This window comes from Cladosporium halotolerans (assembly GCF_011745625.1).
Source record: "Cladosporium halotolerans strain TM138-S3 chromosome Unknown Sca11, whole genome shotgun sequence".
NCBI lineage: Eukaryota > Fungi > Ascomycota > Dothideomycetes > Cladosporiales > Cladosporiaceae > Cladosporium > Cladosporium halotolerans.
The window spans coordinates 256,323-279,226 of record NW_027191462.1 but is presented as its reverse complement, the minus strand read 5'-3'; the positions used below and the strand labels follow the sequence as shown (position 1 = coordinate 279,226).

General features: G+C 55.1%; 11 protein-coding genes across 11 annotated transcripts; 4 read left to right on the top strand and 7 right to left on the bottom strand.

The window, feature by feature from the left end:
• Nucleotides 1–159: 159 nt before the first annotated feature.
• WHR41_04328 (uncharacterized protein) lies at nt 160–2,864 on the bottom strand. Its single transcript, XM_069372934.1, has 5 exons — nt 2,368–2,864; nt 1,979–2,171; nt 1,701–1,924; nt 1,218–1,643; nt 160–1,138 (listed from the first exon to the last, which is right to left on the bottom strand). The coding sequence occupies exons 1-5, from the start codon at nt 2,479–2,481 to the stop codon at nt 641–643; spliced, it is 1,455 nt and encodes a 484-aa protein (XP_069230226.1). The 5' UTR covers nt 2,482–2,864; the 3' UTR covers nt 160–640.
• A 1,294-nt stretch (nt 2,865–4,158) lies between these two features.
• On the top strand, nt 4,159–5,130 carry WHR41_04327 (uncharacterized protein; the record flags this gene model as incomplete). The annotated part of the gene is made up of 1 exon (XM_069372933.1): nt 4,159–5,130. The coding sequence occupies one exon, from the start codon at nt 4,159–4,161 to the stop codon at nt 5,128–5,130; it is 972 nt and encodes a 323-aa protein (XP_069230227.1).
• Nucleotides 5,131–5,263: 133 nt separating this feature from the next.
• On the bottom strand, nt 5,264–6,163 carry WHR41_04326 (uncharacterized protein; the record flags this gene model as incomplete). The annotated part of the gene is made up of 1 exon (XM_069372932.1): nt 5,264–6,163. One exon carries the CDS (start codon nt 6,161–6,163, stop codon nt 5,264–5,266), a length of 900 nt encoding a protein of 299 aa, XP_069230228.1.
• A 412-nt stretch (nt 6,164–6,575) lies between these two features.
• WHR41_04325 (uncharacterized protein) lies at nt 6,576–7,240 on the bottom strand (the record flags this gene model as incomplete). The annotated part of the gene is made up of 4 exons (XM_069372931.1): nt 6,576–6,652; nt 6,741–6,906; nt 6,969–7,132; nt 7,213–7,240. The coding sequence occupies 4 exons, from the start codon at nt 7,238–7,240 to the stop codon at nt 6,576–6,578; spliced, it is 435 nt and encodes a 144-aa protein (XP_069230229.1).
• A 956-nt stretch (nt 7,241–8,196) lies between these two features.
• WHR41_04324 (uncharacterized protein) lies at nt 8,197–8,961 on the top strand (the record flags this gene model as incomplete). The annotated part of the gene is made up of 1 exon (XM_069372930.1): nt 8,197–8,961. One exon carries the CDS (start codon nt 8,197–8,199, stop codon nt 8,959–8,961), a length of 765 nt encoding a protein of 254 aa, XP_069230230.1.
• Nucleotides 8,962–9,229: 268 nt separating this feature from the next.
• WHR41_04323 (uncharacterized protein) lies at nt 9,230–10,714 on the bottom strand (the record flags this gene model as incomplete). Its single annotated transcript, XM_069372929.1, has 1 exon — nt 9,230–10,714. The coding sequence occupies one exon, from the start codon at nt 10,712–10,714 to the stop codon at nt 9,230–9,232; it is 1,485 nt and encodes a 494-aa protein (XP_069230231.1).
• A 2,942-nt stretch (nt 10,715–13,656) lies between these two features.
• Nucleotides 13,657–15,125, bottom strand: manC (putative mannan endo-1,4-beta-mannosidase C; the record flags this gene model as incomplete). The annotated part of the gene is made up of 6 exons (XM_069372928.1): nt 13,657–13,717; nt 13,775–13,964; nt 14,015–14,477; nt 14,527–14,853; nt 14,904–14,921; nt 14,979–15,125. 6 exons carry the CDS (start codon nt 15,123–15,125, stop codon nt 13,657–13,659), a joined length of 1,206 nt encoding a protein of 401 aa, XP_069230232.1.
• A 347-nt stretch (nt 15,126–15,472) lies between these two features.
• Nucleotides 15,473–16,558, bottom strand: WHR41_04321 (uncharacterized protein; the record flags this gene model as incomplete). Its single annotated transcript, XM_069372927.1, has 2 exons — nt 15,473–16,249; nt 16,306–16,558. The coding sequence occupies 2 exons, from the start codon at nt 16,556–16,558 to the stop codon at nt 15,666–15,668; spliced, it is 837 nt and encodes a 278-aa protein (XP_069230233.1). The 3' UTR covers nt 15,473–15,665.
• Nucleotides 16,559–17,370: 812 nt separating this feature from the next.
• On the top strand, nt 17,371–20,091 carry WHR41_04320 (uncharacterized protein). Its single transcript, XM_069372926.1, has 2 exons — nt 17,371–17,946; nt 18,089–20,091. The coding sequence occupies exons 1-2, from the start codon at nt 17,517–17,519 to the stop codon at nt 19,987–19,989; spliced, it is 2,331 nt and encodes a 776-aa protein (XP_069230234.1). The 5' UTR covers nt 17,371–17,516; the 3' UTR covers nt 19,990–20,091.
• Nucleotides 20,092–20,280: 189 nt separating this feature from the next.
• Nucleotides 20,281–22,330, top strand: WHR41_04319 (uncharacterized protein). The gene is made up of 4 exons (XM_069372925.1): nt 20,281–20,666; nt 20,725–21,218; nt 21,272–21,877; nt 21,930–22,330. Exons 1-4 carry the CDS (start codon nt 20,348–20,350, stop codon nt 22,272–22,274), a joined length of 1,764 nt encoding a protein of 587 aa, XP_069230376.1. The 5' UTR covers nt 20,281–20,347; the 3' UTR covers nt 22,275–22,330.
• WHR41_04318 (uncharacterized protein) lies at nt 22,235–22,897 on the bottom strand. The gene is made up of 2 exons (XM_069372924.1): nt 22,774–22,897; nt 22,235–22,705 (listed from the first exon to the last, which is right to left on the bottom strand). The coding sequence occupies exons 1-2, from the start codon at nt 22,859–22,861 to the stop codon at nt 22,341–22,343; spliced, it is 453 nt and encodes a 150-aa protein (XP_069230281.1). The 5' UTR covers nt 22,862–22,897; the 3' UTR covers nt 22,235–22,340.
• Nucleotides 22,898–22,904: the final 7 nt, after the last annotated feature.

Sequence of the window (22,904 nt, the reverse complement as noted above, 5' to 3'; positions counted from 1 at the left end):
CGTACCGTTTGTCGCGTCAAAAATTCAAAAGTCAGAAAGAAAGAAAGAAAGAAAGAAAGAAAAAAACGTAATAGCAAAGAAAGCGATAAGCGTCCAAACCAAAACTCCCGGCCGTCCTTCTGCGCCCGCAGCCTGCGCCCTTGGTACCTGGCTGGCTTTTTCTTTCTGCGCCTGGTAAAAAGTCATGTGTGTCGTGAAGATTGGGTAGAAAGAAGAGGAAGGAGGCGGGGAACTCGGCGAAAGAGCCGGAGCTGCGTGCGGAAAGTGTGATCAAGTGCGCTGCGGCTGTGGCGCGGCAGCGCTCCAGACAAGGTTTAGGAAAAGGAGGAAGAAAGAGAGAGGGTCGTTGGTCGTGAGACAGTTCGTGTCGTGGGCTTAGGTCGTTGGTAAAGTCGTCGTATAGGTGTGGTAGAGGGTGGCTTGGGATTTTGCGGTTTGCGGCTCTGCGGCGCGGGCTGAGGTGTGGTCCCGAGGCCATTCCGTATCATCTCGACGAAAAGCGCGTCGGGTGGACGTGTTCCGTCGTAGAGATGCGGCGGCCGGCGAAGTTCGCAGACGCTTATGCCCGTGTGCTTTCTGGAGACCGTGCGGATATACCAGCCAGTAGTCATCCTTGGCGCAAGTAGTGGTGAAGATCGTCTCATCGCACGTCAAGCTGGAATTGCTTGAAACTGCCATAGTTGAGACTGCACCTCGGGCATCCACTCATGCGACCGTTGCGCTGGTTTTCCACAAGCGCTTCCACACATGTCCCACACAGTCCGCAAATGCAGTTTGTGCACGCGTAGCTGTCTTTCAATATGCTCAAGCGGCGACATCCGGCACAGTAGATCTGTACCGGTTGTGCCGGAGCGAACATTGGTGAGGTGTTCGTGGAATCCATGGCACCTGGAGGCATGATGTTGAATTGCGAGCCAGAGTCGGTTGAGTTATGGTGTTGGTGTGATAAGCTTGAAGATAAGGAAGAGTCCACCGACGTGTATTGCTGCAAATCGAGGTTGGAATCTGCTGTAGGTGGCGTGAGGGCACGGTTGAGTGGTGACGCTTGAAATGATTGGAATTGAGATCCTAGTGCGAAGGGCGGCGGCACTGAGGTTCGTGAAGCTGCCTGAGGTGACTGATATGGTGAAGCAGGTATCTACAGACGGTCAGCATGGTGTATGTTCCTTCCAGGATGGCTGTGGACGATTAGCAAGCCAGTGACTTCTGACACTTACAGGTGTGAGATCGCGTGACCCTTCTTCCTCTGTAGCACTTGTAGCAGCATCTATCAAGTCTTCCCATCGCTTGCCGTACAATGCAGCGGGAGTCGGTTCGCCGGAGAAAAGCTTACGCTCGCCACCACTCCGCTTGATGCTATCTTTACTCCTCTTCCGCTCATGCTTGGCCATCCGAGCCTGCTGCGTCAGACTTTTGTTCCTTGGACGTGCATGCTGCCGTGAATGGCTCCTTTGCAGAGGTGGAAGTGTTGCATTCCTGTCTGGAGGTGAGCGAGCCAAGCTACTTGGGAGTAAGCCGGGTTGGTCTTGGCCGGTGGTTGCGGGGAAAGAGGTGGGATCTTGCATGAAAGGCGGCTCATCCAACGTCGGGTCAACGTGGTAGTTTTGCGGCTTCATGTCGTTGTTCTGCTCGGCGTAATAGTTCTGAAGGAAGTCGGCTTCAGTGCCTGTAGGCGACAACTGCAGGGTGGGGAAGATCACCTGTCCTATGTTATCGCCTGCCCAATCCGAGTCGCCACCGGCACCTCTGTGGTAGTGCAACTGGGCGAGAGCGGCGGCGGCAGAGGCCGCAGGGATGAGCGAGCCTCGGCGATACTCGTCAGAGGAGCGCTGCTGGGCTTGCATGCTGTTGAAGATGACAGCGGCATCATTGTCACCAGCGGTGTAGTATCCCCCATCGTGCTGGCCGATCATGTGTCCGTAGCCTTGCGCCAACGATGAGCCTAGAGCGGAATCAAGGTTGAAGGCGGGTGACAGACCTGACGGATCAGAGTGCTGCGGGACCACCGGGTGGTGGACATGATTTTGCTGGGGGGAGGTGTCTTGCGGCAGCTCGTGCGGAGGGGATGTTATCATGAGCTCGAAGCTTTCTTTTGTGGCAGGCAGCTTGGGGATGTAGTATTCGGGATGGGCGCGGCGGATGTGCTCCTGCATGGAGCGATAGCGCTTCTCCTGTAGACGCATGCATGGTTACTACGAGCTCGAAATGACGGATGTGAGAGCGAGGAGAAGTGAAGCGAGGAGTAGCGACGCGAGGCAGTAAGGAGTCACAGCAGGTGCGCATTGAAGGACGGCAAGGATACAAGACGGAACGATGAAAGGCAGCGCGAGAACGAGGATGTACAGGTAATGAGACGACGGGACTCACGCCGAGGCATCGCTTGCGGCAATGGCTTCCATCCTGGTTACGGAGCGGGCAGACGACCTCGTTGTTGACGTCGGCGACGGAGAAGGAGGTCTGGAGACCTGGGCGGGGCGGCATGGCGCAGAGGAGGAGAGCTTTGAGCGGCGGTGGTAGGCAGCGACAGCAACAGCAACAAGCTTGAAGCTGAAGTGTGTAGGCCGATAGGCAGACAGGCAGGCCAGCAAGCAGGCACCCTAGCCCGGCGGCGGCAGAGGGCAGAGGGCAGGGCAGCAGAGCAGCAGAGCAGAGCAGAGCAGTGGTGCTGCAGGCTGTCGAGAGGACGGGAGCTGGAGCTACAGTAGCTCGAGCAGAGCTACCGGAGGCGGACGGCGGCGCGAGCAGCCACAGCTGGCGGGATGACGCACACGAGGAGCTGCTGGCCGGAGCAGAGACGCGGCGAGGGCGAGGACAGCAGTATCAGAGATGAAGCCGCGGTGAAGGAGTTGCAGTTGCAGAGTCGGCGAGGCGGCATCAGCGTACTGTGAGCGCGGGCACACAAGGACGATTGCGCGGGCGATGGGGAGGGGTATAGTGCGATAGAGCGGGCCGTGATGCTGGCTGACGGCCAATCAGGGCGCGCGTAAGACTGCGCGCATTGGGCCAAAGCCGGCGGGCATCGCTGGCCTGCTGCACCCACGAGCGTGGAAGGACGGCGGCCTGAGGCTGACGAGCCTCCATTTGCACGCGCAGAGGCCAGGGCGGTGCAGCCGTGCGTGCTCTCACCAGTGCGATACTCACCTCACAAACATCTCTTGCTGCCTCGCTGCACCGTGCTCGCGCAGAAAACGTCGGCCGGCCTCGCCACCGGGCAGAGCGTCACTGCTTCGTCGGGCGGGAGGGGAGCGTCTCCGGAAGGCTACCGGGCGCCGGCGGAGCTACCAAACCAAACCCTCGTCGAGGCCGCCTCGTGGTGAGACTGGCCTTGCTGCCTTGCTCACCTCAGGCCCAGACACGCCCGAGTCGGCCGGCCTGGCACGCCGCGCTCCAGCACCGAGAGCGCGCGCAGAGCGGCCGGCCAGACTCGCGGTGCATGCGGCGGCTTGCATGGCCGGCGACTGGCGACTGGCACTGGCGAGACTGGCACATCTGCCTCTTCCGCACGCCTCGCCCTTCCCTGCAGTTGCTTGCGTTGCGCGCCTCGGCATCCCCCGACGCAAGTCCTGGCCTGTCTTGCGCTGCTGGCCGCGCACTCCTTGGCCGGCCGGCGACGCAATGGCGGAGAGACGCTGCGCGTGCGCGACGCGACGGCGATGGTGTTGATGGCAGACGGACGGAGATGTGCAGACCGCCGGCAGAAGAAGCGAGCGAGGTCAACACACGGAGGCGCCGCGGTGGTGAGCTTTGGCCATACCACCGCCTCTCTCCCGCCCACGCCGCCCTCGTCGCTGCCTTCCAACTTCGCTCAGCTTCCTTCGCCGGAGGCAATCTCATGCGCCAAGTCCGCTGTTTGTGCCTCAGCCGCCTGCCCACGTCTGCCCAGCCGACCCTGGCTGCCTGGCTGCCTGGCCCTACGGTATGCAGCATCTACGGCCTGTTCGTCGCTCCACTCACGGCATCTAGTTGTTTCTGCTAAGGTAGGGTGTTAATCAATGCTTTCGTGCACTCCAATTGCTGGCCAACATGGAATCAAGAGTCTTCCGTTCATCTCCACATCCGACCATCTTTAGCGGCGCCATGTGTTACACGACTTCAAGTGCATCATGATCACGATACTTCGAGCACACCACGCTCCATCCCTTTTCCTCCGACAATAACATGTCCCTCTCAATCCAACACCTGAATGCGGACTCTACCTTTCTTCTCGCGTTCTCTCCAGCCTCGACAACACCAGCAGAAGAGCAAGGTCGACTCCCTGGCGCCTTCACGATCCTCCTAGATCCATGGCTGGTGGGCCGCAGCTCAATCTTCCACCCTAGCTTCCAATACACAAAGCACACCGACAAACCCCACATCGACTCTCTGGCCGACATCAAGCAAGGAATCGACCTGATCATCATCACCCAGGAAAAACCAGACCACTGCAACCGCGAGACCCTCTGCTCCCTGCCCGCAGACAAACCCGTCACCATCCTCGCCACACCCGCCGCAGCCAAAAAGATCAAATCCTGGAACCACTTCGCCCCCTCGCACATCCACACCCTCCCGCCCTTCAAGCCCTCCCACCCCTCAACCCTCACCCGCATCCCCCTCCCCCCCACCACACCCACCCTCCGCCCCGGCGAACTGACCATCGCCCACCTCCCCGCCAAACACGACCTAACCCGCGTCCACAACGCCCTCGGCATCACCTACCACCCTCCCAGCCCCGCCGCCCCAACCCCAGACAAACCAGATCCCACCCCCACCCTCTCCCTCCTCTACACCCCCCACGGCACGCCCCCCTCCACCATCGCCCCCTACACAACCGCCCACCTCCTCCCCACGCACGCCCTCCCCCTCACCGCCCTCCTGCACGGCTTCAACCACGAGCAGAACCCCGCCTGCCTCGGCGGCGAAGTCATGCGCGGCGCGCCCGGCGGTTTGGAACTGCTGCGCGCGCTGGGGGGGAGAGTGAGGTGCTGGATTGCGGCGCACGATGGCGAGGTCGAGAGGGGGGGTTGGAGCGTTAGGTGGTTGAGGAGTAGGGCTTTTGCGGCGCGCGAGGTGCAGGGGTTGGTTGGGGCGGAGGGGTGGGGGACGGAGGTGGTGGAGTTGGGAGTTGGGGAGTGCGTGAGGTTGGGTGGGTAGGGGGTTGTGAGGGGGGTGGGAGAGATTGGGCGGTTCTCGATGGTCTTCTGGCAAACGATTCTCCAAGATTGTCTGGGACGGCGATGTACAGCAGGCCTTCGCTCAGCTTCTGAGACACGATTCCCGAACGCGCTCACTCTTCCTCCCCACCGCCCATCCCACTCGGCTCGATCACCCGCCGCTTGCCCAAATCATACCTATCCCCCTCCCTGAGAAAATAAAACCTTTCCCCAGGCCCCGGCAGCTCGCGCTCCCAACTCCCCTCCCGACTCCAAAACCCCCCATCATAAACCAACGCATACGTGCTCCCGACCACCTCCGCCTCATCCCCACGCACAACCAGCGCCGTGTCCTCGTCAACCGCCAACCCCAACAACCCCGGGTACGCGCGCGTGATCTCGAACATATCGAAGTGGCGATTGCGCGCCAGGACGTGCTGGTCGACCGCCGTGTTCCGCAAGTACCCGAAGCCGACCGTGTGGTCGCCGACGAGGACAGTGTTGCTCGCCGTGTCGCCTCTGGCCAAAAAACTCCCAAGAATGCTGGCGCCCGCGCTCGAGCCCGCCACGACGCCGCCGCGCCCCAGCACACCCCGAAACGCGGCTTCGGCCTTGGTCCCGGCGTACGCGTCGACCAGCCGCCACTGGCGCCCGCCGGCGAAGAAGACGCCCCTCGCGCGCAGCAGGGGCGCGACGAAGGCGTCCGTGTCGGCGACGCCGGGGTCGTACGTGTGCAGGACGGTGACGTTCTGGGCGCCGAGGGAGCGCAGGGTTGCGGCGGAGGGGAAGGAGGAGTCGTAGGAGGGTTCGCCGCCGGCGGTGGGGACGACGACGATGGGGGCCGAGGGGCCGCCGGCGAGGGCTATGATGCGCTGCCAGATGGCTTCGCTTTGCAGGGCGCCGCCGACGACGACTAGGTGGCCGGTTTCGGGGCCGACGAGGGTGGAGTTGTCGGTGTCGTGGTTGGGTAGGGGTGTTGCGAGCGCGGCGACCGCCAAGGCGGCGGCGGCTGTGAAGTAGTTTATCAATTGCATTGTCGAGCTGTAGCAGTAAAATGCCACAGGATCCAGATCGCATTCCAATCATGTCGCTGTTATATCGCCGGCGATTCAGAAGCCAAGAAGCCAAGCTGCCTATCACCTCATCTGAAGTCTTGCCTAGTTGAGCTGAGTTTCTTCGAGCACCTGCCTGATCGGGCATGCAGATTGTATGATCGCTTTCCGATTTACATGCCACTGCAACCGTCATTATGAATGGAATACAAAGCCTGCATGCAATATCGAGGCGCAAGTCAACGAACGTCAAGGCCCGGCAACCTACGACAACTCGCTCATTCTCAGCTATCGACGCTCCGACTCCCTCTCAAAACTTATCATCCCCCTTCGGCCGTTACAACGAACTCCTTCCTTCCTCTCCCCTCCTCCCTCTCCCCACCCCTAATCCAAATCAAAACGAAAAAATCTTCTCCTCCCTATCAAACGTCCCATCAAACGTAACCTTCAAATGCAGCTTGACCCACACCTCTGCAAAGAATCACAACTCGTCAGCCCATCAATTCCCAAAAAGAACCCCCAGATCGAGAGCATTAAAAAAAGAAAACGGATATCTCACCTCTCCTATTCTTCAAAAACAGCCTAACCTCCCCCTTCGCCAAAAACAAATCGATCTTCCCCACAACCCCGTTTTTCAGGTTCCCAAACAAGTTCAGGATCCTGGCCCCGAAAACCGACACCGAGACGCCGATCTCCAGCGTCTGCGTGTCGATGTAGCCGACGATCTAGGCGGCCGCGCTTAGCCCCCTGCGCCCTGCGGATTGTTCGTTTGCGATGCAATACGTACGTTCACCGGCCCGAAACCCCAGCTGAGCTCGCGGCGCAGGTCCGCGCGGTCCGCGACGGGGTCCGGCAGGGAGTTGACGGTGGGGATTTGCGTGGCGGTGTAGATTGTTGGCGAGTCGGAGGAGGCGTCGGTGGGTTCTTCTTTTGTGACGGCCACGACGAGGCCTGGGTTTGTTGGTGGTGTGTGGGGTTGTGAGGGTGGGTAAAGGGGAGGTGTTGGAGGGGATCGGAGGAGCATGACTGACCTGCGCGGACGGGGTCGACGGTGACCATTTTGGGTGGTTGGGGGATGGTTGGGATACTGTCGACGGGGTGCGATATCGAATAGTAATGGGCAATAGTGGGGATGGTATTGGTGCGGATGAAGCTACGGCTAGTCGTTGACGACTACTTTCTTCTTATATAACCCCTGGGCAAGCGAAACCCGCGAGGCTTCCCGGACGGGCTTGTGAGACCATTGCCTGCTTCTGCAATCCATTGCAGCAGCCCGTAAGCCATCCAACACCTCCTCGCACGAGCTTTGCAGTGTTCAGCAGCATGTTGAAGGTGGTGGTTTCATGATTGATCGAGAGCGCCGTTGCCAAGGTAAGCGCTCGTGATATGAGAATGTGGCATGGGGGTTCGATTGGAGAAAGGTCGAAAAGCGTGGTCGTAGGTATCGGCAGTGGGGTGAGGAGGCATCGTCGAGAGAAGTGGTGTAGCGAACGGCGGCTGGACGTGGGAGTAAGAGAACAAGCAGTTGGGTGTGGATTCCTGCAAGAATGGCTATTGCTGTCGACACCACGATCACTTTCAGCTTTTGCATGACCAATGAGGGAAGTAAGGTGGCGGGTGGCATGAGGAGCTGAGATGCTGCATGCGCCTTTATATGTAGGTCGCTACAAGAAATGGCATGGTACATGAAGTGGACAGTGACGCCAAATAGCAGTGCATCTTGTCAGATGTTGGGTGGTCAGACGATTGCTGTGATTAGCAGGATGCAAGGTGGCATGAGAATGGTATGAGGAGTCTAGTTTGAGGGGTTGTCTAGAGAAGTAAAGAAGTGAGAGGACTGCTATGGACATACAAATTGAGCACGTCAACCGTCAATGGCGCTGGCCGACGCATGCACCCCGACTTGAAGACTTTCCGACTTGCGTCCATCTTCTCCGCAGAGATACGTCTCTAAACACGTGCGTGCTCTCCGAAGGCCACCAGGCAAAGCCTTGAGCCAACATACTCCACGAACAATGGATCCCACTTTCGAAGTTAAGTTCCTCTTACAGCCTTCCGTAGTCGTTGAAGGTCAGCTAGCAAAATCCGTGATCTCGGTTTTCAACATGCCAACTGCGGGAAGGCAAATTGGTGTTCAATTTCTTGATACCAACGACAAATCGATCTATCGTAAAGACTGGAGTCCTCGTATCCGCGCCTTTCAAGACAAAGACGAATACGAACTCACCTACAAAAAGCGCTATCCGATCACTGGAATCGACATGGGCGGCGTCGAAGATGCGCTCTCAATGGCCAGAAACGATGGTTTCAGCAGATTTGGCAACAGGTTCAAGTCTCAGGTCGAGTGGGGCTTTTCGAAGATGGTTCTGTCCATTACTCGGGAAAAGTCCACACCCAAGGCCGTCGAAGAAACGAACCCGCCAAACCAGTCAAGCTCACGCGAGATGTTGATTGACGAAGCTCCCGACAAATTCCTTCATTGGGATGATGTGCAAAACTGGGGAAGAGATGCGTTGGAGCAATCTCGCATCTTTGGCCCGGTCCCTGCTGCGCGATGGACTGGTGAATGGGATGGTCTGGAAATCGACATCGAGATCTGGCCGATTCGGAGCGAGAGAGGGTGTGGAGAGGTCGAGTACGTAGTGGAAGCGTCTTTCAAAGTGGAGGGGTTCGAAGAAGCTTCGGTGGCTCGTAAGAAGTTCCTCGGTTTCTTGCAAGTCAATGGATGGCTTTTGGAGAAAGATTCGTTGAAGACTCGACTGGTCATGGAACGGTATTAGCAGTTGGATACATGTTCGGGTGCGCAATGGCGCAGATATTAGTAGTGGCTTTTTGATCATCAACATGAAAACCCATGACTTTTTGCTCTTCCCAAAATTAGGAGAGGTGGCAGAACTTTTGACCGCGAGTACTAGCAATTTCGAACTCGCGTATTACCAAGCGACGCCCAATACCACTTTGGCCGTATCAGGCTGTGGACATGCCACACAGCCTAGGACAATCTCTGCTCAATGAAAGGCCATTCTGACAGCTAGTGACATCACTAAATCAGAGCATAGAGTTATTAGCCGGCAGAACCTTGACAGTCTTCCACGCTCTCTTCACAACGTCAAAGCCACGTCGACCGAAAAGACTCTGCGCATGCTTGCAGGTGAGCAGTGCCATCAATTTGAAAGCATTCTTGGAGTTCCTCTCAATGTCCCGTTCGCCGAAAGCTTCCGGATCGAACATGGCTGCGAACTCCGGGTCTACGAGCGTCTCGTACCAGATCTTGCCGGCCGTATCCCACGCGTAGCCGCCGAACTCGGTGGCGGCAAGGTAGAACGCGCGGTTCGGAATGCCCGAGAACAAATGGACTCCCCCGTTGTCTTTCTCCAGGGGAAGCTCACGGTATCCGTCCATGTCTTTCGGCTGGGGATCCGTCCCGATGACCTCGGGCCAGTCGTACGCCGTCCCAGGAGCTTTCATGCTTCGGAGCGCGGGCGCTTTGGCGCTGAGGAAGATCCCCTGGCCGATCAGCCAATCTGCATCTCCAGCCTGTTGGCGACCACCTTCATGGAAGTATTGCTTGATCATGGAGCCGAAGACATCCGAGAAGTGCTCGTTGAGAGCACCCGCCTGGTATTGGTAGGGCAGATTCGCCGTGAACTGAGTGACAGCGTGGGTGTATTCATGCCCGGAGATGTCCAGCGATTTGGTGAAGTCGTCGAAGATCGCACCGTCACCATCACCGTAGTACCACTCGAGCATCCGAGGGTCCCAGAACGCATTCATGTACCCTGGGGTCCTGCCATTGTCGTCGTCCCAGTGAACCGTGGCGACAAGGTGGAAGCCTTTGTCGTCAATGGAGTTGCGGCCGTAGACTTGAGAAAAGAACTTGAAGATCTGCTCTTGGTAGTCCCAGATCCGCTTGGCGCCTTCGTCCCTGGAGGCGTTTCGCTCTTGCTGGTTTCTGACTACGAACTTCCCGACCTTCTGGTTCGTCTGACGTGCATCACGCACGAGTCGAAGCAGGTGTTCCGGCATTGCAGGCTCAGCTGGAACAGCTGGCATGGGCTGCTCTGTACCTTGCGACGGGCTTCGCATACCCATGCCGTTCGCCAATTCCATGTTGAGTCTGATACGGATTTTGGTCTCCTCTGAAACATCCTCAGATTGAGATATCTCCGCATACATGTAAGGCGGGATAAGACCAGATTGGCGTCCCGTCGAGTCAGATTGGCGGTCCATCATGTTCGACTGACGGCCAAACATGTCTGCTTGACGGCCCATCAAATCGGACTGGCGATTCTCCATGTTTGACTGGCGGCCCATCACTGACTGATTGCCCATTGAAGACTGTCCGCCAGGACATGCAAAGGAAGTCAGTCCAATGGCATTGCGAGCTCGATGGACAGCTTCCATCGCCTGCAGGGTATTGGAGGCCGCATTCTTCTGCCTTTCATTCGTTCCGGACGCGTGAGTCAAATGCTCCAGGATGTGAGGCGGAACGATGCCCCAGCAACCCGAGCGGTGAGAGCCACTACAGTCCATTGCAAATTTCTTGGCGTACGTTTTGATATGAGTGATGTATTTGATGACAGCAGACGAAGGACGTCTTGTGGGGAAAAAGAAGCGACAATATTCAAAAGACATTGATGGATTTTATACCATACGTCTTTCGGCGTGTCTTACAAGACGTCTTACGGTATCTGATACTGGCCGCGGCAGCAAGATACGAGCCATTGGGTTCGGAAGGCGAATGCCCTGTGATGAGCGTTCAAGCCGCCCCTCACTCTTGTTTGATGCGGCCGTCAGGCCACATATTGAACTCAGCCCGAGTCTGCAGTGTTTTCAACAGTATTCACGAATAGGCAGACGCGGAATCTGGGTCACGCCATATCTGTTGAGGTATCTTGAGATCGATGTCGACGTCTTCTTGATGTCTCATGCATATACATGCGTCGCCCACTGCAAGCCACTTAGTAAGAAGATGGGGAAGTCATAGTACGGGCCATTGCATGACTTGTAAAATGCCAAATTGGTAACAGTCATTGCGGATGCTGCCGTAGACTCTGGCTTCTGGGTCCATTGTTACCGTAGGCTACGGCAAGGAGTTCTCTGTTTTGATGCCTGGCGAATCAAGAGTCGTGCGTGTAACCCAAATGTCATGCGAGTGAAGTTTGGAGACATGTGCCAGCCAGGAAGCTGCAGTCCATCCAAGCGTAGCTCTAAGCTAGTCATGCAGAGACGCGTGAGCTTTGATGATGCTGCTGATGCTGAGCGTGCTGAATCTGGATGTGCAGTGATGTGCGAGTCAAGCAGATCAGCCCAGTCTCCCAAAGCCACTGGCCCACTGGGGTCTCGACTTGCCGGAAGGCGCGCCTGGCGTTCTCAGGCCAGAATGCCTGAGCAGCAGCTACATGCATAGCGCACATGTAGCCAAGCTTACATGGCGCATCATTGCAAGCAGGTCAGCATTGCTGTCATCAAATCATCCCCTTCCCCGCCGCCTATCCTGCATCGACTGGTTGTGATCGCGAAAAGATTTGCTGTACGAGCTGAAAGTCACGATTGTGCGTAGGCATTGGAATTCAGAATGCTACTTACTTTTTACAGGCTCGATGATCAAAATGCTAGATCCTGATACCTTGAGATCTAAATGAGTTCGACTGATGATTGCGTACACATTGCAGTACGCGATCGGCCCACTCGTCTGGAGATCGTCCAAAGCTCTTGTCTGCAGCTGATGTCCTGCAAGCCAGGCACAAGCCAGGCTCAGCTGGGTCTGATCCAATTGGCGTGGCGTCCTCAGCCAGCCACAAGCAATCGTGTTCCGCCTAGGTAGCTAGGCAAGCGACCTGCCGTTCAACTCCTTGTCTTATTGTGTAATTGAGCGTTATGTATTATAACGGGATACCGGGCGGTTGAACCCCATCGACTAGACTTCATTCGAATTCCGCCAATCGCACGCCAGTCTCATTCTCGACCAGCATCGACAACGGCGGTCATGGGAGAACTTTGCGGCTCGATTATCGCCTCGATGAACAAACATCACTCGAGGCTGGGTCACGCTTTTGACTCAAATTCCATGCAGACGTAGTCTTCACCATCGATTGGACCTTTCCAGGGACAAGTGGATTTACCCCAAGTGAACAAGCCCTGTGTGAGTACTTCAGAAACGTTCTTGCAGTTTTTATGACAAACCGCGCTCCAAAGTAACGAGATTGTGAGTTACCGGAAGCCCGCAATTCAGCAAGAACCCGGCCCGCCGTGAATGCCTCGCTGCAAGATTTCCCCACTTCCGCAACAGCCCGGCTCAAGTTCGCATCTCCTAGACCGGTCTGCTCGTTATAACACAACTTCGAGATGTCAGCCAAATACGGCGTACAGCTGTAACGTTGGCCACTGCGCATACCATACACGTTCGAACGAAACCGCGAATTGAATGATACTCCTCATCTCACATAGCATGTGCAACAGTAAAACAGACATCTCATCAACTCATGAGCGCCGCTGAATGGGTTTCGAATTCAAAAGCTCCAGTCTTTTACTTGACAAATGTATACTGTAGCTTTCATGCCACAAATCGGGGATGCAGATCCTGATTTGTGCCAGATGGCTGGGAATTGACATATCGAATTTTTTGACACCCGCCGCTTCTTCAAACACCTCAGAGTAGTAGCACACGATCGGAAAGTGGCATATCTTTCGAGTTTGTCATCAAACACCATGGAAGTACACAATTAGTATTAGTTTGACAGACACGGAGACGGTGTGCATCAGTAATGTAAAGAACCAAACACTCCGCTCTCCTTCTCATTCGACGGTCGTGTCATGCGTTTGGCAATCACGAAACTAGCCACAACTTCGAAATTGAAGTTATTGGGACGCTTGGTAAATCTAGAGCTTGGTAAATCTAGAGCAAGTAAAGGTAGAATTCTTAGCTCTCTCAGCGGCCAAATGACGCGGAGTGGGAACGTCGAAATCGATCGCAGCTTGAGCAACGCGTAAACGCAACATGGAGTCGATGCAGCAGGTTCTTCAACTTTGGGTTTGACGCGTTCGAACACGTTAACCTGGGATGCCGTTAGTGGTCATCTGTCGGAAAGGTCCATTGAGGCCACCATCGAAACTATTTGAGGCCAATTATGAGTCCTAGGTTTTCAGTGCTCGGAGGCTATGGGATGAGAACAGCAAGATTGGCGAGAGCTCGAAGATACAGAGATGTCAAAATGTCAAACCACTCTGAATGAGTGCCAAAAGCAGAACGCTCTCACATGTCTGGCGATACGGGTTGAGAACGGCGCGATTGATTTTGATCAGCTTCTAACATAAGGAAGCACTTGAGAGTATCGGACAAGCTGAATTTGCAACTCTCCCAATGCTTTGGTTACTTATGTACGCGGGATATAATTGGCACGATCAATAGCAGCTCAAGTTTCCTTCATGTTCTTGGGATGCTTAGCAACAGGTTGCCGGCGATGCCTAGGTGCTTACTTGTTCAGTTTGTTGACTGCTGCCGCATGCTCGTATATCAGCGGCTTCGCTTCAGCACTGTTACCAAGTCAGTTTTCGGCCTGCACCTCAGCCGGGTAAGATCCGTCAACTTACTCGTCGAGAAAGATTGTAAAACCATCGTCGTGGTTTCTTCCATACGAATAGTTCGAAAATCCGTACTGCCAATACATATCGGACATTCTCTCTTTCAACGATGTTTTCTGCCACAGCGAAAGCACCTCAGCCCTCGTCGCATTCTCCACTCGACCAAGGTACGCAAGACGTGTCTCTGGTGTAAGCCATCCTGTGCGCGTCAGTTGTATTCGCCTTGCATCCAATGATCGCCGTGCTTACCGTATTCCTCATGCACGACTGGCTTGTTGCCCTTTCTCATTGACTTGCCGTGGTCTTTGATCCATTGTACAGTCCACTCAACAGTCTTCGACCACCAATCTGGGTAAGAATGGAACGTTCCAAAGTCAATGTTCTTCAGCTTGAGCTCTTTGTCGAAGTCGCTACCGTCAGCTCCATTGTACGCCCAATCGTCAGAGACGATATTGAAGCCGCCTTCACTCCCAGTCGTGACGAGGTGTTTCTTGTCCAAGCTCTTGATGTACGTGCTCATCTCATCGTACCAGCTAGTCAGTAGTTCTGGCGTGCACTTATCGGATCGGGGCAGGTTTCGAACGCCGTCGGCGCCGCATCTGGCCTCATTGGCAAGCTCCCATGCCATGATGGTCGGGTTGTCCTTGTAGCGGGTCACCATGGCCTTCACGTAACGCTTGAAAGCGGTCTTGATCTTCGGCGAGGAGTAGAACTGCGATCACGTCAGGATAAAGCCTCATGGGATCGCCTTGAATACTCACGTCGTCATGATACTTCCCACCAAGGTTGACGGTATAAACATCCATGCCTCCGTAATCGGCCCAGTTGTTGGTCAAGGCCACGATCAACTTGATGCCGATCTTGCTCGCTGCGTTGACCACTTTGTCGAACGCATCGAGCTTGATCGTCGACTTGCCGTTCTCCCACCGCTGGAAGATGACTTCGGTGCCGCCGGCACCTTCACCACCGTACTTGGGCAGGCCGTTGGGATCGTATGTGACGTTCTTGTCGTTGAAGCCCCATGTGCGGAATACTTTAAGACCTGCATCTTTCGCTGCTTGGAGGCCCAGCTCCACATCAGCTTGGTTCTGTGGGTGCTGTCAGTGACCATCGCCATCTCTGTGAGTATGTCACGCACATTGTTGAATGGGAAGTACTGTCAATGCCAAAGGTCAGCTTGAGGGATCAGGAAGATGGCTTAGGAGGTTCTCACGTATGCATTGCTGCCAGCAAAGTAGAAGTCATTGCCATCCAGCTTGAATTTGGTGCCGGAAGTGGTGACGAAGCCATTGGATGATTTGCTCGGAAGTGCTAATGCACCGCCTGCGAGCAAAGCGAGGACACAAGACTGGAGCAGCATTCTGTCGTTTGTAAAGGCAGTCTAAGATTGTTCACGCGATTTGCATCTTTACGAGCGCGACCTCGTCTTATTTGTAAAGCATGTCAAGGTTATGGAATAATTATTCCGTCCAGTCTACGAGCGGCCCTTGATGCCGGCGTGCCTGCTGTTCTGGGTGCGGAGCATGTCAACCGGATCAATTGCACGGTCGAGGTTTCTTGGTATGCATAGCTAGACGAGGGAGCCCTAAGTCGGGTAGGCGTTGGCGCTGAATGGGCCGTCTGAAGGGGAGGTAGGTACACGGAGCGCTAGATTCCGAGATGCCTGGGGCCTCAGCGTATTGGGAAGTGGGTGGTCTGGTTTATTTAAGAAGTATGCGCGCGAAAGGTGGCCATGGATCTGCAATATGTGGAAGGTGCGATGCGTACTCAGTACAATCACGTGCATGGACGTCAGAATCTAGATAACCTCAAGAGCTTCCGAACACATTTATTGTACATGTAAGACAATCTTTATCGCAATATGCTTTAGTGTTGAACATATCTCCTTCGCTATCGTGAATCACTCGCCCGACTCAGGTGCCCATACAGCCCAAGCGACGACCACTACGGCTTTCAAGACCACAGCAGTCCACAGCGCTCCAACAAGTCCAATTGAGCTGTGAGCCCAGACGCCACCAAGCATGGCACCACCAAGAAGCAAAATCGGCGCAGCAGTCCTGCGGTTGCGTTCAGGATTATCTCTGAGGCTGAGCTGAAAGAGCTTGGGGTCAGAGAAGAGGTCGCAGTAATTAGACGTGAGGACTACACTCGTCAACCCTGAGTACTGCAGAGCGCGAGATGCCACCGCTTGACCGGAAGATTGGAAGGCGATCAGGCCAATGGAAATGCCAACCCATATGTTCAAAGAAGCTGACTTGTCGGCCTTGGGGCCGATGCTGGCCATCAGCGCAGCCGCAAGAATGAACAGCATCTGCACGAGGAATGACCCGACGAGAACCCATCGTTTGCATGGTGAGAATCGCCGGTGGAATGAGCTGAAGCAAAGGCTGCCTAGACAGAAGCAAGCGATAGAGATGAGAGCGCGAAGCCATCTGTCGTTCTCATCAGGTGAAATGATTCCCAGGCCAAGATAGACCGTGTTTCCTGTCCGGCCAGGTTAGCCATCGATGCGGCTCCGAAAGTGACTTGCTGTGGCTTACCAGTCTGCATGCTTACGAAACTTCCCCAGACCATTATACTGGTGCTGTCCAGCAAGCCAGTGATAATGTAGCAACCTAGTAAAGCGAGGTCTCCCCAGGACTTGGTGACATTGACATTCATGTATGCGGCACACCTCGATGCGAAGGCGTCCTTTCGCGAGGGCTTGCTGAGCATCGCAGCCCTTTCCAGTTCGACATCGCTGGGTATCGGAGCCTCTTGCGGGAGGGTACCATACCCATTTCGAGAAGTCATTTAGGCTGCGATTTAGCAACTCTTGGGCCCAATTGGGTGTGGGACCGCCGTATCGAGCCTTATTAGGGTTGCAGAGATCGGGACCAGGATAGCAACCCGCTGGCGCGCGTTTAGCTGCAGGAACGCGTCTGGAAGTCCGGGGCGAGCAGATCGACGGCGCTCTCAAGAAGGAGAGTGATGAGAGCACGACGAGAAGAGAGGATGATGGAGAGATACAGTCAGGAGCACGTGAGGTCCCAGCTACGGCTGGCTCAAACCTTGCAACATTATCGCGAACGCCCTGGGCCGGAGGGCAATGGTAAATGACGTGGGTCCGCGAGGATCTTGGATCTTATCGGCGAACAAGTCTAGATGTGCCGGTTCCCCGAGAGGCCATCGAGATTCCGCGACGGTCGATCTTTGCGAGTCTGTCTCAAAAAGCAAAGGGCGTCAGGAACGGTGAAACAGTGATTGAATTGTGACTGTGACGATGCATTGAAGTGTAGCAACGAGCCTGGTGGGCGCTCGTCTGGTGCTTGTCATGCAGGCGTGACCCGGCACGGCGTTTCGCCGTTCTTCACGCGTGCATCGAGAAGCGGCAGCAGGGGAGCTGCTGGAGATGGCACCGCTCATCACTAGCAGCGTGCAAATGCGCGCCGCATGAACAATCAAATAGACCCGCATCCGCATGACTGAGGCATTATGCGCTCAACCTGCATATATCGCGCATCTTGATATATCGCGCAGGTTGCCTACAAACTGGAAAGGGACCGTCTGGTGAGACTCCCCTCATCCAGGCTTGCCGCCAAGTCTTTCCCAATGCTGGCTTGACCTCATCATGCCCTCACTTCCTACTGGATGATTGAGCTTCCACGGACCAAGACTGCCTTCATCCAGTCGGCGCAAACAGCGCACCCAGGTCGAGTCTGGGCAACCGGCGCGAAAACCGACCACAGGGATATCTACAGACCTGCCCGCCATGGCTTCGTCCAGCCCAGACGACAACCATCCGGTAGCCAGTCCTCCCTTCCGCACTCCCAGCATCCTCGCGACCACAAGAAAAGCCTCTAACGCCTCCGTCCTCGAGTCCTCCGCGCAAGCAGAAGCTTCCAGCGGCGGCATGTCTCACGGTCAGCGCATCGCACTGTCGGAGCCGGAACGCCCCTCGCTACCTGGTCGATTGAGTAAAGGTCTGCGCGGCGAGAGCCATCGCAGCATTAGTGAGGCAATGCGCCTAGCACGCTCACGTGAAGAGCAAGAGACACTCCTGGACGATGAAGAGCAAGCGGACGATGATGGCTGCTATCCTCCAAGAAAAAATGACGATCCTCGCGCGCCTAATCCTCACGGATGGCTACCAGTCTACACAACTATACATAAAATCAGGCGGCTGGTCGTCGCGAGCATTGGTAGGTCATTCCCATTCGTCTTTCCTGAATGGTCGTGGGCTTCGTCCTGCCATTGTATCATGGGTGAAGGGAGGCCTGCGATTCTTCAACAGAACAGCAAGGGCGACCTGCTAATGCTGAAGGGACTCTGTCCCGTAAACAGATGACCCATATTCCCTCGAACAGCTTAAGAGCCCTAGGATGAATATCAGTGTTATCAGGCCGCTAGTCGACCATTTGTACGACGCAGACGACGTATCGGTCGTATACTGTTTGCTCGTCAATCGCATGCAATTCCTGCGCGAACAAAGCTACCAGGCGCACCATCAGACCGTTAACATCACCCGTGCTACTGTTTGCGAGCTTATCGCTGGCCGAGTCTTGCGGCGCTTTGATGAAGATCACGAGGGCAGGCAAGGCCTTCTGCTCATTGCGAATGTGCTTGTTGCAGGGTTCGAGCCATTCCAAAACGCGCCTCCTGAAGTCGAAAGAACGAAAAAAAATGCGCTTCACTGGGCTATCACATCACATTTCGTCCGACCAGATAGGGAAAGGATGCTGACGGCACTCGAGGTTGCGATCGTCACCGAGTCCAAGGGTTTCTTGAGTTCAACCTCATGTCAAAAGATTGTCGACGCGGTGTACCGCGGGCGAATAACCTACAACCCTACATCATTTATCGACATCCTACCGGACCGCTATAAAAGTCGCGGTATCTCGTTATATGACCCTCGAAAAGCACCACTCCTCAACCAATATCGACTCATTGTACCGCGGACAAGAAATATTATCGAAGCCTGCCAATTCGTTGTGCTTCTGCTCCTCTACATTCTGACTCTGGCCAACAAAGCTCGCGCAATCGGACCTTCGCATCTCCGTTTCACAGTCGCTGAGCTAGTCTTCGCTGCTTATGGAGTAGGCTGGTGCTTAGACGAATTGGCGTCGATTACAGAGCACGGATGGACTGTTCACACAGAAAACTTGTGGTCCTTCCTCGATATCACATTTGTGCTGATCTTCTCGACCTACTTCGGCATTCGCATGCACGGCCTTGCCATTAACGATGGGAGCGTCTCCAAGCTAGCACTCGATGTCCTCTCACTCGGTGCGCCTGTTCTTTTGCCACGCCTCGCTTTCTGCCTCATGCCCGAGAACATGCTGTTCATTGCCCTTCGTGCCATGATGGCAGACTTCACATTCCTCACAGTCCTGGCTGGCTGGTGTTTCGGCGGGTTTTTGCTCGCCATGCATTGGCTCTCCGAGGCGCAAGACGGCTACACCAAGCACTCCTCGCTCACAATCGCCAAATGGATGCTCTGGATCTGGTTCGGTCTCGATGGCACAGGTGTCCAGCGCTCTGCAGAAATGCATTGGCTCCTCGGCCCAACACTCATGATCACGTTCGCGTTCCTCGGAAACACCCTCTTCCTCACCATTCTGGTTGCCATGCTCAGTAACACGTACACGAATCTTGCCACCAACGCGACTGCCGAAATCCAATTTCGTCGCGCCGTCCTGACTTTCGAAGGTGTCAAATCTGACGCAATTTTCGCCTATCGCCCACCTTTCAACGTCCTTGCCCTCATTTTCCTGATGCCGCTCAAGATTATGACCAACGACCGCTGGTTCCACAAGATCAATGTTACCGCAGTCCGCGTCCTCAACGCTCCTCTCCTCCTTCTCATATCCCTATACGAGCGCCGCTACCTCTGGAAACGCAGCCGCTATTTCTCGCCGCCGCGCAAGCACACGTGGTTGACGCTGTGGGAGCATTTTGGTGCACATGGCGACCTGCAAGCGGTGTTCGACTCTGATCCTCCACAAAGCGTCCTTGACGATATAGAGGACGTCGAGGAGGTCCTTGGCGGCGACTGGTGGGACGGAGGATACGTAGACGCCATCAGGAGGAGGAGAGGAAGTAGGAGCTTGCACAGTAACGACGCTGCATCTGGGCGGACGGGAAGCGGGCTTGAGGGTCTGAGAAGGCGGAGGAGCAATAGAGAGATCATTGCTCTGCGAGGAGATTTGAGGTTGGACGGTAACGATGCTGTTGGTGACGTTTGAAATAGACGGCGTCCCTTGACTTGTAGTCTTTAGACCAATTAGATCAACGGCCACCAATGGTCTTCGAATATTCGTAACATACTGTATTCCTACGCTCGAGGATCCGCTGTACGCCCAAATGATATCTGATTGTTCGTGCTGCGCCAGCGAGTGCCGAGTCGCAGTCGTGGTGTTCTACTGTAAGAATGCCGTAGATCCACGATTGGCACACTGGTTAGACTCACGCTTGGTGGGGCTGACTCCGCATCATGCAAGCGCAAGCACGACATCGAGTGAGGTTTGCATTTATCGACTTTCATAACACCATGCTCGTAACTGTGGACGACTTTGTCCCGCAGGTCCCCCATCCATCATCAGCATGCCACCTTTGCGTACCTTTCTCGCTCTGCTGAGCGTATGCGTGGGCCTGTACGCTGCCGGCTGGGCCATGCAAAGCCAGCAGCAGCCGATGGCAACAGCAAAGCAACCCAACATCGTTTTTGTCCTCACAGATGACCAGGACCTGCACATGGACTCTCTGGAATACATGTCCAATGTGAGAAAGCACATCGCGGACAGAGGTACCTCTTTCGCGAATCATTTCTGCACCAACGCTTTGTGCTGCCCGTCTCGCGTGACTCTGTGGACTGGTAAATCGCCACACAACACCAATGTAACCGACGTCAACCCTCCTCATGGTGAGTATCATCTTTTCATTTCCCCAAAAAGAAATCTCCGAGACTCATATGTTACTAGGTGGCTATCCCAAATTCATTACTCAAGGCTTCAATGAAGACTATCTGCCTCTGTGGCTTCAGAAAGCCGGCTACAACACGTATTACGTAGGCAAATTGTTCAACGCGCAGAAGGTCACAAACTACGACAAACCACACGCTGCCGGCTTCACGGGTTCAGACTTCCTGCTTGACCCATTCACGTACGAATACAAGAATGCAACATTCCAGCGTAACCACGACCCGCCCGTCTCATACGAGGGACAGTACTCTACGGACGTCGTGGCTTCTAAGGCATATGGCTTCCTAGATGATGCCGTTGGTGCAGAGAAGCCCTTTATGCTCACAGTGGCTCCGGTCGCTCCGCACAGCAATGTCCACATCATTGATAAGAACATTCATGGCAATTACTCCGGCGCCTCTGCGATTCAGTCCCCACCTGTCCCGGCCGACAGGCACGCGCATCTCTTCACCGACGTAAAGGTCCCACGGAATGCAGCTTTCAATCCGGACTTGGTGAGTGGCTTCAGTCTTGTAGGCTCTCCAGGAGACATTCTAACAACTGACAGCCTAACGGTGCTTCATGGATATCTCGACTCCCTCAGCAAAACCAAACGAACGTCGAATACAACGACGAATGGTACCGCAACCGCTTGCGAGCGCTTCAATCTGTCGATGAGATGGTGGCGGAGCTAGCTGAGCGGCTCGATCGACATGGCATCCTCGAGGACACATACTTCATTTTCTCCACTGACAACGGCTACCACGTCGGACAGCACCGACTACAGCCGGGAAAGCAGTGTGCCTACAAAGAAGATATTAACATACCGTTCATCGTTCGCGGCCCCGGCGTGCCTGAGAACAAGACTTCTCATATCGTTACATCTCACACCGATCTTGCAGCAACCTTTCTTAGCATTGCTGGAGCAACCGAGAGAGGAGATCTTCTTGACGGAGAGGCTATTCCGCTGACCGGAGACTCAATGATCGAGGTGAAGTCGCATCGACAGGAACATGTCAATGTCGAGATGTGGGGCATCATCATGTCTGAGGGCAAGTATGGCGCTGATTTGCATAACAATCACACCTACAAAGCGCTCCGCATCCTTGGTGAGGACTACAACCTGCGCTATACTGTCTGGTGCAATGGCGAGCATGAGCTGTATAATCTTAGTGTAAGCGAAGCTTCTTTGCGCGGATGAAGACGATGATAACTGACTCCGATAGAACGATCCTCACGAACTCAACAACATATACACAGAGAAGTCAGATGCGGCATTCGGCCCTGCGAACGCCAGCCCAGCTGCCACAGTGTCACACGTGACTGCGAGACTGGACGCGCTACTCGTCGTGCTCAAGACTTGCAAAGCCCGAGAATGCACCCATCCTTGGGAGGTGCTGCATCCTGGAGGCGAGGTCCGATCCTTGCAAGATGCCCTCAGCCAAGATTTCGACTCCTTCTATGCTGCACAACAAAAACTGTATTGGACGCAATGCGAACAGGCCTATGTTGCGGAGAGCGAAGGGCCAGATGCTGTTGACCAATACATGTGGCATGAGGTATCTATCTAGAAATTCGGTATCTAGCAAAAGCAGTGTCTTGTATATCATGTTCAGAACAACAAACACCGACTTGCTCTATTCATCACCCAACAAGTCCCTCTTCAAACATTTGGAAACGCTCTTGATCAGCACCTCAGGTTTCGGCACTCGCCCTAAACCATCCCTCACCATCCAGTTGTTTGGATTGTCGAGCCCTTCAATGTCACATTTTTCCTCCCGCACCCATGTAATGCCCTGCACTTCCCCGACGTCTCTCCGAAAGCCCTCATAATCCTCGCGATCGAACCCAGCGCCTACAAAAATCGCGGTGGGTTTCCTTGGTGCAGCGCCGCGTTTCGCGTTGCTTCCCAAGCTCGTCTGAGGATTCGACAGCGGTTGGGCGTCGAGAGCGATTGGCAATTCTTGCCTTGCGGCGGCCGTCGATGTGCAGAAGTGGACAACTTTTGAAGCAGTGCTGTGTGAGCGGCGAACGCCGTTTTGTTGTGACAGGGGAGGGGTTTCCGCGTACCATCGAAGCGAGGGTCTAGCGCCGGCAGCAGACATGCCGCGTTTTCGCTCGACCGGCCGATCATGAAGACCGCTATGGAGTTCGCCATCGCGAATGAAGTGAGGTGTTGGATGGATGAGACATGAGGAGAA

Excerpts from the sequence above, each read along its gene's own strand:
- WHR41_04328 (XM_069372934.1), bottom strand. The coding sequence starts at position 2,481 with ATGCCGCCCCGCCCAGGTCTCCAGACCTCCTTCTCCGTCGCCGACGTC. Across the intron at positions 1,644-1,700 it reads CAGGCGATAACATAGGACAG|AACTATTACGCCGAGCAGAA; the intron begins GTGATCTTCCCC and ends GACTTCCTTCAG. Across the intron at positions 1,139-1,217 it reads GGTCACGCGATCTCACACCT|ATACCTGCTTCACCATATCA; the intron begins GTAAGTGTCAGA and ends GACCGTCTGTAG.
- WHR41_04320 (XM_069372926.1), top strand. The coding sequence starts at position 17,517 with ATGGCTTCGTCCAGCCCAGACGACAACCATCCGGTAGCCAGTCCTCCC. Across the intron at positions 17,947-18,088 it reads GCTGGTCGTCGCGAGCATTG|ATGACCCATATTCCCTCGAA; the intron begins GTAGGTCATTCC and ends TCCCGTAAACAG.
- WHR41_04319 (XM_069372925.1), top strand. The coding sequence starts at position 20,348 with ATGCCACCTTTGCGTACCTTTCTCGCTCTGCTGAGCGTATGCGTGGGC. Across the intron at positions 20,667-20,724 it reads CGACGTCAACCCTCCTCATG|GTGGCTATCCCAAATTCATT; the intron begins GTGAGTATCATC and ends ATATGTTACTAG. Across the intron at positions 21,219-21,271 it reads CAGCTTTCAATCCGGACTTG|CCTAACGGTGCTTCATGGAT; the intron begins GTGAGTGGCTTC and ends AACAACTGACAG.
- WHR41_04318 (XM_069372924.1), bottom strand. The coding sequence starts at position 22,861 with ATGGCGAACTCCATAGCGGTCTTCATGATCGGCCGGTCGAGCGAAAAC. Across the intron at positions 22,706-22,773 it reads GCTAGACCCTCGCTTCGATG|TTGTCCACTTCTGCACATCG; the intron begins GTACGCGGAAAC and ends CTGCTTCAAAAG.